Below are 14,312 nucleotides of genomic sequence, written 5' to 3'. Positions count from 1 at the left end.
TGTGGTCTGAGACGGGTACTTACTGCAACAGAAATTCTTGATTACAATACAGGGGGCAGGTTTGAAGGAAAGGGGGATTAAGGTGACGAGGAAGATGTTACAAAAAGTTGTCTTTAATTGTAATTGGATTATTGCTTTCAGAGTTTTTGAAACTGTGAACATTTACTGGGATCAAAAACTTGCACATTCTTCCATTAATGTTGGGTCTTTGAAGATAATGTAACAATGAGTACAGTCTACACCTGCTCTTTCTGTAAAGTGTGTCTTGAGATAACATAAGTTATGAAAAGGGGCTATTTAGATATGGATTGATAAATGTACAGTATTGGCCACTACTGTGAGAAAAACAAGTAGGCTATATGATGCTGAAAAAGACTCTCAAAAGCAGCTGTTGATGTTCTTGGTGATTACAATATATTATCTTTAATTATAAAAGAAGTGCTCTGCCAAAAGGCCTGAATTGCTTGTCGTTAAGTGTTGCCTATATGCAGCAAGTAAATTTGATTTGTTAAATGCCATGATTTGGACCTATGGACATGCATTAATGGAGAGATGTCAGAGTGGGACGGCTACACAGGGAGTGTGCAAGAGCTGTTGGGGATTTGGTGCCTTGCTCAAAGGCGTCTTGGCAGTACTCGGTAAGTTGCATCTCTCCAGTTACCCCACCAGTTTGTAATACTTTGGTCCACACCAGGTCTTGATACCCAAGTCCCTACAGACTGAGCTACTGCGGCCGTAATGAGATGTCCTGTCTTATTTAGAGACACTGAACATGTTAACTTTGGGGTGTTTTATTAGCAGCTTTGTCCTGGCTAGAGTATAAGGAGCATGAGAGAGAGGAGGCAGCCAGCCTTCAAGCAACTTCAAGGGATACTTCCTTCATTTGCATTAAGCTTTGTATCATTAGAAACCTGAGGACGAGGAGCCCGGGGCGGCTTGAGCTGGGGCGGACTGGTAGTGTAGGTGCTCTCACTGTTTGCCTATGGACACAGACATAGAGTCCATTTTCTGCCAGGAATTTCCAAGATGACAATTCCCTCTGGAGGAAATCTCGGAATCAGTTGAGGAAACTGCGTTATGTGTTGTAGTAAATGTCTGTAAATAGAGCACCTTGGTGTCTTTCATCCACATGAGCCAAAAATACACTTTCTGCCTTTTCTCGGTCATGAAGGCACCAACTTCAAAATGTATTTCACATTTCTACTACATATATGACCCAATGTCAATACAGATTCATGTTTCAACGGGTGAAGTATCCCTTTAAGTGTACGCCTTCTGTTGAAGGAAGGGTTGTTCATTGAGGCCTTAGTGTGCATTTTTCTTGTTGGTTTTGTACTTTCATTTGAGATTCATCAGCTTCTCTTTTTTTGTTTTTTTCTAAAAGAAGCTTGTTTTTGGTTGAGAAGTGTTTCTGATTTTGTAAATTAATTATTTTAAAATGAGCTTATACTTAGTTCCTCCTTCTTTTCCCTGGGTTTGATTTTTTATTTTTACTCCCCTCATCTCCTAGACCAGTGGTTCCCAAAGTGTGGGACAACACAAATACAAATTTGAAATGACTTGAAATTGCATTTTTTACCCATTACATATTTGTCCCATCACGGTCATTGAGGTCTAGTGTATCTGTATGCTTTCCCAGACCCAGTATAAGAGTTTGTTTGTTTCTATGTTGTTGTTGTTGTTTTTTTTCTGTCTGCTTTGATTTTGCTTTGTCTATTGTCATCCTATTTGATGTAAAGCACTTTGGTCAAAAGTCATAGTCTTTAAGTGAGATTTGTGTTGAAATGAAAGTAAAACATTTGACCGTAACAATGTGTGTTTTATTTTGTTTAATTATTTTAAGGCTCTGCTGTATTCTTTAGTAATGTCAGTGTTTAGATAGCAACATTAACCACTGATCTTAATCAACGCATTTAAGAATTTTACTTTGTGTGTGTGTGCATGCGTTTGTGTGTGTGTGTGAGATTTTCTGCTCTGTGATAATCTGCTATGTTTGTTATAGTTTATGTTTGTATTACTGTGATGTGATGTTTTAATTGTGACCTGCCGAGAGACTGCAGATGTAAACTAGTTCGAAGCTAACTCTGGTGCAATGCATCAAATGGACACGTTTATGTTTAAGATTGTACAGTACATACAAATTAAACGTTAAGAAGAAGTTAAATGCTTTAACCACCTCCAGGGTCATTGGGGGTCCTCCGTCTCTCGCATCCTTTTTTGGGGGGTCATGGGATGAAAAGTTTGGGAACCCCTGCCCTGGACATCTCGGGGAACGTAACTGGCAAGTCAAAAAAGTGTGACAAAAAGTCTGAAAGGGGTGTTTTTACGTGTTCTAATCATTTCCATGCAGGAAGAAGTCTATATATTTGAAAGACGAGGGGGAGCAAAGTGAATGCACTGACAGGCCAACACCACTAGATGGAGACAAACCAAACACATCTGTCTGTTAACTGGGTTTGTAAAGGTGAACTGAAGTGTGAGGGGGCATACAGAGGACAAGGTGATAAAGACTATCCCTCCCATAAAACAGCTGATAAGAAAGAGTAGCAAGAGAAATTAAATATATTATTTTATGGCTGAATACAATCAAGGTGTAAATCACAACTACAGAACAACAATGACCATGGGCCTGTAATGCAAGAGTTTGTTTTAACAATGAAAGCAATACAACCCTCTGAACAAATGTAACATCTCAGTTCAATAAATGGTGAGTGGAGGAGTGATAAGGAAAGATAATATCAGAAGAATACGTTTACATATTTACTATGAGCACACAAAAAAAAAAGCCTTGACATGAATTGAACAGATTGCTGATATTTCCTAGAAGTATGAGGTGGTTATGTAGTGTTTGCTCCTCCCTATGTATGACCATGTGATGCAGGTCAAACGCAGGGCTGCCCTCGCCGTGCACAGGGTAGAGAGCAACAAAGATAGCACAGAGGAGAAGAAGTGTCTTCAAAGGTTCAGAGGCGTTTGGACATTTTGACTTCTTTGAGTACAGCTCGGGGGAAACAAAAAGGATATCTGGTGACTGAGCTCATGGCAGGGGGTGATAATAAACTGTTGGAAATGTGGAGTAAAGAAGAGAAGGAGTTCTGCAGGGAGAAAGGAAGCGAGTCCCAGCCGAGCAAAACGTTATCCCACTCAATCGAAGAAATCCTGAGGAGGCCGACGTGCATCAGCAGAGAGAAGAGAGTCTATCGCACCTGGTCTGTTATCAAGGAGAACACCAGAACATCTCCCCAGCTCTCATGTGCAGGTATGTCATTTTTTTAACACTCACAAGAGGATCTACTTTTATAAAGTCCAAAAATCATTTAAAAAGTTGTTATTAATGGTGATATTTCTCGCTTCTGGTAGAAACTGAAATGAGACTACTTGAAGGCTCTCCAAAAGTCACAACAGATTGCACGAGTGAGTACATTCACATTTAACTTTTGAATAAGTAGCTTAAAGATTGAATCACTACATGTTTAAATGCTTTTAGTGAGAAATCTAAATGTCTGTGACAATCATGTGTTTGCAGGTCAGAGGAAGAAGAGGCAAACGAGGGTCACCTTCACGACGTTTCAGGTGCAGGAGCTGGAGAGCGTCTTCCAGCAGACTCACTACCCGGACGTGAGCACCAGAGACCATTTGGCCTCTCGCCTGCACCTCACTGAGGGCAGAATACAGGTGGGACACATGCAGGTTATCTCAACACTGATTTTTGAGGGCGTTTTGGATAACAATATTTGGGAGAAAGAAAATCCGATACCAATATATCGGCCAATATTTTTCTTAGGGTCAATCTGTCGAGATAGATATACACATTTGTTGGGGTTGTATCAAGTCAACTTTGGTTATATTCTTTAATAATTATTTCTAATTATTAATAATATAAATAAAATATCATTAAACTATGTTTAATCTCGTTTTGGGGCACCACCCTGTACTCAGGGAAATATAACCAAAATATCACTCAAATCAGTCTCAGATTAGTTATTTAATTACTAATATTATTAATAATTAATAACTATATTTAATAAATTGAAGGCGTGAAATCCGTACACAAAGCCTTCGCACCCAGCTTATATCACAATGCAAATACAACCAGTAATCACAAACAACTGCTCTCTTAAATTATAACAGAATTTATTTAAACAAAGCAACATCAATCCAAAATCAATGAACTTAATCAAACAAATAACTATTATAAACTAATCTAAGCAACAAACATTATCAAGCACACCTTGTGAATGAGGTGTAAATGTGTGTGTGTGTGTGTGTGTGTGTGTGTGTGTGTGTGTGTGTAGGAGAGAGAGAGAGAGAGAGAGAGAAAACAAGATGGTGGAGAGAGACAATGCACCATGTGACTTCGTCACATGTGGACAAAATGGTGGACAACAAAGGAAGCCATGTGGCTGCCTTTTTGAAATAGTTTGAGCTCTCTGAGCTGAGTTCAGTAACTGTTACTTAAACACCAGAAAGCCAGTGGCCGGACTTTGATTCAACGGTGGGTACACTGGTCTTTCTGATTTTGAAAGCCGTTGACTGAAGGTAAACTAGCATAGCATTACATACATAGGCGAACACAGCAGTTCATTACAATAAAACAGCAGCAGCTTACAACAGATAATAAACAGAATGTGACGTCTCGTCAACAATGATGCATAATTATCAGTGGTTATAAAAGAAACATAACTATTTCTGAAACTATTTCTGCCCAGACCAAAGCTCTTACTTGGGGTAACTCCTGGTGATCGTTGCAAAGCTGGTTAGATCGTCACTCTGTTGAATGTTGAATCAACAGATTCAGGCAGGTTTCCTTCATGACAGATGTAGGAAGAGGGTAGCGGGATTCAGATCTTCGACCCGAGCGTTGCTCTATAGGGTCTTCTGGTTGCAGGAGCCGAGTTCTTTATGTGTCCTTGTGGATTCAGGGATCATTGGGCTTCCTTCAGCGCTCCTGTCCAGTTGCGTTCAATGACGTCTTACGAAAAATCAAAGGAAAGAAACTCTTCTTTTTGCTCGAACCTGATAGCATCTGATTGCGCCCAAAACTCCTAAAAATATGCCATGGAAGTAGTCAGCTGAATCCTCTGATGCTTGAATTCAGCATGTGAAGAGCTACCTATACTGAGCTAGGAGATCAGCTCTGGAGTTTAACCTATGTAAGCCAAGAGGAGGAAAGGCTTTGTCTCGAATGCTGGAGTCCATCTTGTTGGAGAGGGTATCCTCTGGTGTCGGCAGACCACACTTGAAGAGAAGGAAGCAATGCCTGGTGATTGCTTTTAAAGACTGGAGCTGCCTGTGGGTTTACCTCAGCTTCCGGCCCCCCCTTTACGTCACACGTAGGTGTGAAGTACCGCAGGGGATTCTGGGATAAAGAGTCCTTTTGGGCCTCTTGTAAATAACTCAAAGGCCCAAGTCCATGGTTTGACTGTCCTAAGCCTGCGTGGCCCAACACATTGTTTGCATTGATTCCTCAAATGCAGTTATCAAACACTTGTGGAAAATATATATTAAGTAGACAAGATGGTCACAAAACTGGAAATTAATTGCTCATGTACGTGCATCACCGCTCGACACTCTGGAGAGTGATGATGCTCGTTGTAATCCATATAGCGCCCTCTGCTGGGGAAAGAACCGCCAGTGTAGCCTTATACAATGAAACTAAAATGAAATGCTATTTGACTGGTGAATAAATCGAGTAATATCTGCACATATCTGGACAAAATTGGCCGATACTGATAGTCACTGGATATCGGCCGATATTGTCGGCTGGTCGATAAATCGGTTGGGCTCTAATCCAAACTGCTCTCAATCGAACAATGGTGATAATGATGAGACAACTAACCTCCTCCTGAATGAGAACTAACACTTGTTACCTGAAGCACACTAAGACTGATTCACTCTTCAAGTTAAATAATAGCTCTCAGTGGATAATAAATGTGTTTTTAAAGTTGCATAAATCGAGGAGAATCTCACAAACGTGTCTGTTTTACAGATTTGGTTCCAGAACCGCCGCGCCAAATGGAGGAAGACCGAAACACTGAAGGACATACAGCTGCTCAGTCGACATCACATACAGTCCCCGAGTCGGCCCCTGTTTTATTACGAGGTAACACGAGACGACTCATCAGTAAAACTGTTCAAATATTACTGTAAAACTTTGTTCAAACGCACAACAGGGTTTCCCACCTCCACTGTAGAACTGTATACACATATATAAACACAGAACTCAGCTCAACGTGAAGATGATCTTTGACAATGTAGAGCAACATGATAGAGAAATTTGGTTTAACGCACTTTGGCGCAAGTTTTCTGCCTTGAACTATAATGTCATAAAACACACAGAGGCTGTTTTCAAAAACCGCCTACTGCATTCTGTTGAACGCAGCATGCTGTATGTGCTGTATGTAGTCTGACCTCCAGTCGGTGGTTATTCTGCAGTATGCCCGTCCAGGCTAAGCTGGTTTTCGGGCTTGGAATGAGGAAGTAAACAACAAGCTGACGACAAATGCCGCCACAGTGAAGCGTCCATGTACAGTCTGAAAAAAGCTGACGAGAGATTCATTTAGATTTGAATTAAAAGATAACTGGTGGTGGTTTGGTCTGATTGTGATGATTTCCTCTGTTACAATGGTTGATGCTGTCCCTCATTTAGCTCTGTGACCTGGCGCTTTGCATTGTGGGAAACAGTAGAGACTGGTCTGATGCACACTGTAGATTCTTTCCCCCAATAGTAAAGGCTGGACGAGCAGCATTCAGTCATTTATCGTTTCATTTAATCATCATTATCTGCTCCACTTACCACTGCTTAACTTTTTCCTCTTGTTCATCAATTTTTTCAATATATACCTGAAGGATCATTTCCTTCGGTGATTTTCATTGAAAAAGTTTATCACAGGAATAATGCATATGATATTTAGCAGCGCAGCAGGACCAAGTGCCGTCAGTTACGGTCACCTTAGGAAGGTTTCTTAGTGTCTTTACAAACGTTGCACATTTTGAGCTGCTGTGTTTTAAAGTTTGTCAGTCCTCGGTCGGCCCCCTACTGGCCTATCCATTATTAACTCTTACCTGGCTACCTGCTCGGTCACTCTCCCTCTTTTTATCTTCCTAGCTTTATCCGTCATCGTCCTCTTCCGTCTCTCATCCTCAGCTTTTGTTTCAAACCGGACAGAGACGAGCTAACTGGCTTCTTTGTAGCTGAAAGCCGTATGCACTTCTTGCATGAGAACCGCTGCATGCTGCCAAAGTTACATAGTGCTGAAAACAAGCGACCAGGGCGCTCTGTGGACAAGGCATAGACAACTTTCCCCGCTAGTTAAACTGATTGCACATTAGATCGACTTTGAGAGAGCTTTTTTTAAGGCAGAAAAGTTTCATATTGTTGCTTTAAAACACACATCACAGTTTATTTCTAACAGTTTATTTTGTTATTCTTAAATTATTTAACATAATTATGTAATTTATGGTCACAAATTTAAACATTTGGAGATGCAGTAAGCATTATTTATACAGTATTTTAGTTACTATGACATTTATCTTTAATGGATCCTTTCACATCATGGTTAGCGATCTCACTGTGCAGCTGTCCCCGGTTACATCAGCCTCTTCTGATTGTTCCTCTGTGATAACCTCTCTCTCCATTATGTCCTCTCGCAGCTCTCACAGACGCCCCCTCTGCAGGCCGCGTGCTGGCTGCCCTGCTGCTTACCTAAACCCCTTCAGTCCAGGCAGTTCCTCAGGGCCACATTAACCCCCGACGTGCTGACTGACCAACATCCCCCAGATCACAGGACTCTGTATTTTGACCCGCTGGGGACGGTCAGATAGCACCTTCAGTAGTCTTAAAAAACAAAACCCCGTTGTGTTATAAGATTAGAAGAGTGGTGCTCAAGACTACATTACAGTTTAGTGTTTATTGTGTATATAGGCCTTGTGTATATAGTGTGTACTCATCAGGAAATAAAAACAGATGTGTCAACAACTGGACGTTTTTTCTTTAAGTTGAATGTTAAACACTTTTATTCTGACGGGCTTGTTTGGCTTCCTGTCTTTTAAAATGTCTTGTAATAAGTTTGTGTTTGATGTTCTTAGTGAAAGCATGTGTGTGTGTGTGTGTGTGTGTGTGTGTGTGTGTGTGTGCGTGTGCGTGTGTGTGTGTGTGTGTGTGTGTGTGTGTGTGTGTGTGTGTGTGCGCGTGTGTGTGTGTGCTGTGTTATTGTGCAGGAGAGCATTTTGATGTATTTATTTTTTTCATGACACCACACTTCCTTGTCAGAGATAAGATTCAGCAGGTCCATAAACTGTTCATCTGTGTTTGACTTTCTGACGCCCTGTCCTTATCTTAATTTGGACTCGTAAACTGAGGTCACTGTCGGGCCAGCCAAGGCTTTACAGAACTCGCTGCACAGGATCAAAGGGGAACACAAATGTTCATATATTCAATATTTGTGCTGCAGATACATTTTGAAAAACTGTAAACGGAACAAAAACCTTTTTCAACTTCTTATCTTTCAGGCAAGCTATAATAAACTTTATTTATTTATACATCACACAGTTACAAAGAGCTTCACATAATCACAGAGTAGGGACGGGTCGACAAGCACACAGATACTAGAGCTGTCAGCATTTTAATCACGATTAATCTCACACTATTTTGTCCCTTTAGGGTCACCGTAGATAGTCGTCCTCAGTGTCTCCCTGTAGTCTCAGTGATGTAAAAGAAGGACACTGCTGCTTCTTTGAATGTCTCATTTCACTTTAACAAACTCTCAGACAGCTCAGCTGACGAGTCCAAAGTAATATCCACCTGATGACATCACACATTGACCTTTGTTACCGTTGCTTTGAGCTGTTTGACGTCAGTTAGGGATCCCCAAACCTGAAGGTCCTAACTTTATTTCAAAATAAAAGCATGGTGTCCCCACGATGTCCCCGTTGCAGCGGCCATAAGCTCCTATCCGACCTCGGCCCTTTGCTGCATGTCGTCCCTGACTCTCTCCTCCCAACACTTCCTGTCCTATCCCATAAATAAAAGGGCAAAAACAATAGCCCAAAAATGTAAATAAAAAGCAGGGTTTAATCAAACAGTAAGTAAAGTACTTTTAGCTTAAAACAGCTAACACTTTAGTAGCTGCAGCATTATATGTAGACGTGTGAGGCTGCTGTTCTTAACCGTCCTGTCATATTTTTGTGAACCAGGTTGCGTACATGAAATCTGTCTCTTCTGTTCCCGTGATAAACTTCATTGGAACGCCTCCAATTACTGCTTCAGTTGATCCCACATAGACCTTTTTCCTAGAAGTGTTAAACTCTGTTCTTCAAATAATTGCCAATTATAAGCGAGATAACGCGGCATCACCCTCACTATCGACACTATGAAATGATTACCTTTATCAAGCCTCTGAGTGTGGTTCAACTTTTCACCCCGCTCATATCTGCGTTTATTGCCTCTGTTTGCTGTGAGATGAATTAACTCCCGGTGAGGTGACAGAGGGCACAAATATGTTGATGGAGAGAGCATCAAACAGAAGAAAATAAAACACACTTGTGTAACCGTCATTGTGTTCTGCCAATCACAAATTGGCATCCAAGAAGTCTGTGTTCGATGAAAACATGATGACCCTCGAGATAAAAAGATAACGCTGAGGTTAAATGAGGAAATCTCGAAAACAGAAATCTCTCTGTTCCTTGTATTTTATCACTTTAGATGCTTTTATTACACAGAAACAGTAAGTTCATTATCATACTTGCTCGCTATGATACTTACTTTAGAAACATGTGTTGCACATCCTCTTTTTCTCGCCTCAGTACATGTCATTGTACTCCTGACCTTGTGCTAACAGACATATGACTAAGAAAACTGAACAGGTCATCAGATCTGTCTGACGTGCGTAGTTTTCTGGCACTAAGCAGGATTATTAGATAACAATTGGCTGTTAAAGGTGACATTCTTCTCCTCTTCAACCAGTTTAAATAAGTCTCAGAGCTTCTCAAAACATGTGTGTGAAGTTTCTTGTTCTAAATCCACTCTGATCCTGTATTTGATCAGTCTATAAACCCCTCTATTTCAGCCCTGCTCAGAACAGGCTGTTTCTGTGTCTGTAGCTTTAAATATGTAAATGAGCTGTGTCTGACCACGCCCCCTCTCTGGAAGGGCTTGAGTGGCTTCGGCTTTCTTGCTCCATGCCCTATTGTTTACAGTGAGAAGTCAGACTCAGAGGGCAGAACAAACACCTAGCTGTGGGAGTGTCACCCACCTGGGGGAGGGGTTACTGCCCTTTGTGATGTCATGAAGGGAAAATCTCCAAACGGCCTGTTTGAGCACACATTTTCTGAAAAGTGGAGCAGGCTAAAGACGGAGAGGATGGACTTTTCTCATCATTGGGGGGTTTGAAGAGAGACTAGAGACACATATTAGAGTTAGAGAAACATGGTGGAGCATGATTTGCATAACATATGACCTTTAATGACTGTTAAAAGAAAGCAGTCAGGTTAGCTACGCGCCTTATTGTCTCTTATCCTTCATCAAATCAAAACATATAAGTTATCAAAAATTCACCCCCGGTACAGTGTGTGCTGATGGAGACATGAAGCTAATCAGACCTATTTGGGTTTTTTTTTTTAACCAGACTGTAAACATGTTTATTTCTGCTGTAAAAACAGGCTTTGTTTTATGTATTTGACTTCCAGTGCTTCTGCCCCGAGCCTCTAGTGGACACTCAACAAACTGCAGTTTATTGCACTTCGACTTTGGCTTAATTTTTTCAACACAGCAAGTGGCTTGGATAAAACCACTTTGTCCACAAGTGGTGCCAAAATAAACACAAACCTGTGTGTCTCCCATGAGCTTTCAGTTTTTCCTTCTAACATGTCAGCTTAAAAAAGGCAGGACCTTCATTACTAACAGGTGACTAATTTAAGGGAACATAACATACAATCAACTCCCTTATTTGAAAACAACAGAAGAATTCATTATATTTCTATAATACATACAGTTTAATAAAGGAAACACATGCAATCAGTAATACAGGACTTTTGAAACCCTTATCCTCATGTTGAGTTTAGTATCTATTTTGATTGAAACTAGTTTTTGTAATAAACTAACTTCACATAAATGGATGCAGTAGTTTTATATTCCGCTCTTATTACTGTGTGAAATTAATTTGTTTTCTCACTCTGCAGAGGTAAAGCCAGAGTGTTTATAATCTTTCTTCTTCCACCAGGAGAGATGACTCGTGAATACCGAGAGCAGGCAGGAACAATTCTCTTGAGCAGATGGGCGCATGGATAATTAAAAATATCCCGAGACGCAATACCTCACAGCAGCAGACAGGTGGCGCCCTTGCACCCATGAATAAGCAGAAATGATGTTTTGCTGAGTGTCACACAGAGAGCAACCCTGACCTGATTTTAAATCTGCATGGCTTCATCTATCAGACAATGTGGTGGTCTGACTAATATTTACCTGCTGTGAGGTGCTGCTGACAACACTGCGGTAAGATTCATGTAAATAATCTTCTGCTTGTTTGATTTATTCATCGCCTGCTCGGACTGGCTCTCAGGACGGGAGGGGGGGGGGGGGTATTCAGCAGCATCTCGCAGCCTCCGCCCGCCTCTCTGGCTCTGTGCAGAGCTGAGGGGGAACAGTAGGACCGCAGACCGACAGGAGGACGGAGTCCCACACAGAGAGAGGGGCGATGGCTGCCGGTGCAGCATGCGGGGAATCGGTGGATCAGTACCGGGCCGAGGTGGAGCGTCTCACCGCGGAACTGGCCGAGGCGAACCGGGAGAAGATCAGGGCTGCTGAGTGCGGGCTGGTCGTCCTGGAGGAGAACCAGGCGCTGAAGCTGAAGTATGCAGACCTGGAGACCGAGCAGGAGACTCTCAGGAAGGAGTTGGAGCAGTTACAGGAGGTAGGAGGAGGAGGAGGTGCGGGGTGTGCTGCTGTCTGTCTCTGCCTCTGCAGACAGGTGTTTGCATGGTGCACCTATTAGTCATGTCTGTTTGTTGTGTTCATTTGCACTCAGCTGGTTGTTTGTGCACCTGATTGGCGTTCAGAGGAGAGTCAGAGTGTGTGTGTGTGTGTGTGTGTTTGTGATAGTGTGTGTGTGGGGGCGTTTTAGTCCCCATACAAATGAGGATATAGTTAAAAATCCATCACTTGTGTCATATGAGAGTCTACCCCCATGATGCTTATGGTTCCATCTTCTATGAATAAGTTATAAATCCAGCAAAAGTAAATAATTGATGCTGTTTCTGTGTGGTGGATATGAAGTAGGCCTTTATGCAACATGGATATTTTAAGGTTTATATTGCAAGCTCAGGATTCTGCAGAAACACCCCCGCCACTTCCTCCAGCCCCCACATCACTGACTGTTTCATTGTTTCAACATTTCTTCCCTGTGTGTGCATAGCAACAATCAGTACTTTCAGGACACTCTGCTGGGACTCTCTCTTTTGTTTTGTTTTTTTTGCCAAGATTTTTAGTTTATTTCTCAGAAATCCCTCAGAAAAGAAACTGGATCTTCAGGTGTGTCCATTACAGTTCTGTGATGGCTCAGTTATCTAGAGAGCTTTATGTCCAGATCATATCGCTTAAAAGGATGAGCTAAGAAGAAACCAAGCTGTGTGAAGATTAGAGTTCTTAGATTACACTCACATACGTCTTGTTTTGTTGTCCCGTTCCTTGGCCCTGAATTGTCCACATGTAGATTTGAGGAAGAGAAAATTGATGTGCAATCCTGTGCGAATAATGAATGCTGACTGTAAAGATGTAGTCATCAACATGCATGCAACAAGACGTGGATGCTGACAGAGTTCACAGCTCAAGGTTGCTTGTTGCGATCCAGGAGGAGTGAAGAGTGTGACTATATGTCTGTTTGTGAGAAACAGAGAGAGAGAGAGAGACCACCTTTTGATTCCTGTTTTGAATTCCTCTTTTTTTTTCAACGAGTGTCATCGCCATTTCTGAGCACAACAGTGAGTTTGATCCAAGATAAAAGGCCCTGAGTCACAAGAAAGAATGAAGTAGAAGCATGTTAGAGCTGGTTCAACACCTCAACCCATCAGTTAGTTCACCTTCAGAGAATTATGAAGAAAGTATTTTTGTTGTTTGATTATGGATGGAGTAGGGACGCACTGATCTGATCGTGATTTTGGGTATCGGTCTGATACTGACTCAGATAGCTGAATGAGGGTGTGAGAATGGGCCAGTCCATGAGGCTGATCTAAACAGTACAGGTCTATGTTATTCTGTTGTCTTTTTTTCGCTCATTGATCTATATTCTCATTTGCAGCGTAAGAGATGAAACATGTAATTAACGTATTAATTACTAATTACTATATTCCATGATAGTACCGTGATGATCCATCCTTTTTCTGCCTCATTAAGTCTGCATCATGTGGGTTCAATAGAAGGGACACCATTACAATTTAGTGGTTCGAAGGCACAAGTTCTAAAATCACTTTTCATCCACAACGTGAGTCCACACAATCAGGGCAGAAGAAACACGCTTCAACACGTGCAAAGACTCGAACAAGACATTCACCTGCTGCCGGGCCCAACAAGAGCATCACCCCACACAAGACCCCCTTACAAGCTGCACTTCCTGTTTACTCCCAGATGAACTACATCTGCATGAAAGAAGTTTCTGTAAGCCAAAATGATATAATGATGAGAGTCATTTTGCACAATTCACACAAAATATGCAATCAAAGTGCTTTATAAGGTAAAAAGGTGGTGCACCTGAAGTGCAGTCGTTGTTGCTCGCGCTCCGTGTGCGGAGGCCATGGTCCCCCCAGCAGTTGGCCCAGCCTGGGGCGCCTTTCCTGCATGTCAGTCCCCCCCTCTCTCTTCCTGATTTCTGGCTCTTCCCACTGTCATATCTCTAAGTACGGGCATAAAAAGCACAAAATGCTTTTTGAAAAAAAAGTAAAAAGGCATGAGCTTTGGAGATAAAAACACAGCATCATGTCGGAGATGTTGAATTAAACTCCATCAGTTGTCCCTTTCTGGTGTGTTGACTCATCTTTCATGCAACAATCACTGCACTCACCATGACACATTATGCATGCGTAACATATCGCCCACTGTCTTCACACTGCTGTCTCCAGAAGTTTGACTTTCTGTTTGGACTTGCACGCAGAATGAGAACGATCTTCTGTGCTGCTTACATCAGTCTGTCAAAATAAAGCGACAGCCTGAAGCCGACAACAGCGGAGCACTGTCCACATGATATCTGGAAATTATGAATTATCGGATGACGGGTTGATGTAGCAGATGATGCGGAGAGTGAGACAGAGAGGAAGTAGAAGCT

At 41.8% G+C, this 14,312-nt stretch overlaps 2 protein-coding genes across 6 annotated transcripts in view; both read left to right on the top strand.

Moving 5' to 3' along the window:
* The first annotated feature begins 2,803 nt into the window (after positions 1-2,803).
* LOC132973304 (intestine-specific homeobox-like) lies at positions 2,804-8,310 on the top strand. The gene is made up of 5 exons (XM_061036695.1): positions 2,804-3,259; positions 3,361-3,414; positions 3,527-3,675; positions 5,990-6,103; positions 7,654-8,310. Exons 1-5 carry the CDS (start codon positions 3,040-3,042, stop codon positions 7,822-7,824), a joined length of 708 nt encoding a protein of 235 aa, XP_060892678.1. The 5' UTR covers positions 2,804-3,039; the 3' UTR covers positions 7,825-8,310.
* A 2,970-nt stretch (positions 8,311-11,280) lies between these two features.
* The window catches only part of bicd1a (bicaudal D homolog 1a), a 53,094-nt gene continuing 50,062 nt past the window's right edge, over positions 11,281-14,312 (top strand). For 2 of the 5 annotated variants that reach the window (XM_061036680.1, XM_061036682.1), the window contains exon 1: positions 11,282-11,909. In XM_061036680.1, coding sequence (XP_060892663.1) covers positions 11,694-11,909 — 216 coding nt within the window. In that variant the 5' untranslated portion in view covers positions 11,282-11,693. Of the gene's footprint in view, positions 11,910-14,312 lie in introns of all 5 variants that reach the window. The other 3 variants (XM_061036679.1, XM_061036681.1, XM_061036683.1) reach the window with 3 other exon arrangements.

Source organism: Labrus mixtus, chromosome 4 (genome assembly GCF_963584025.1).
Source record: "Labrus mixtus chromosome 4, fLabMix1.1, whole genome shotgun sequence".
Lineage (NCBI taxonomy): Eukaryota > Metazoa > Chordata > Actinopteri > Labriformes > Labridae > Labrus > Labrus mixtus.
Note: the sequence above shows the minus strand (reverse complement) of the source record. Positions and strands in the feature narration are given on the sequence as shown.

Bases quoted from the DNA above. Each gene is read 5' to 3' on its own strand.
- LOC132973304 (XM_061036695.1), top strand. From the start codon at position 3,040: ATGGCAGGGGGTGATAATAAACTGTTGGAAATGTGGAGTAAAGAAGAG. The intron at 3,260-3,360 runs GTATGTCATTTT...CGCTTCTGGTAG, and splicing joins TCCCCAGCTCTCATGTGCAG to AAACTGAAATGAGACTACTT. The intron at 3,415-3,526 runs GTGAGTACATTC...ATGTGTTTGCAG, and splicing joins AGTCACAACAGATTGCACGA to GTCAGAGGAAGAAGAGGCAA.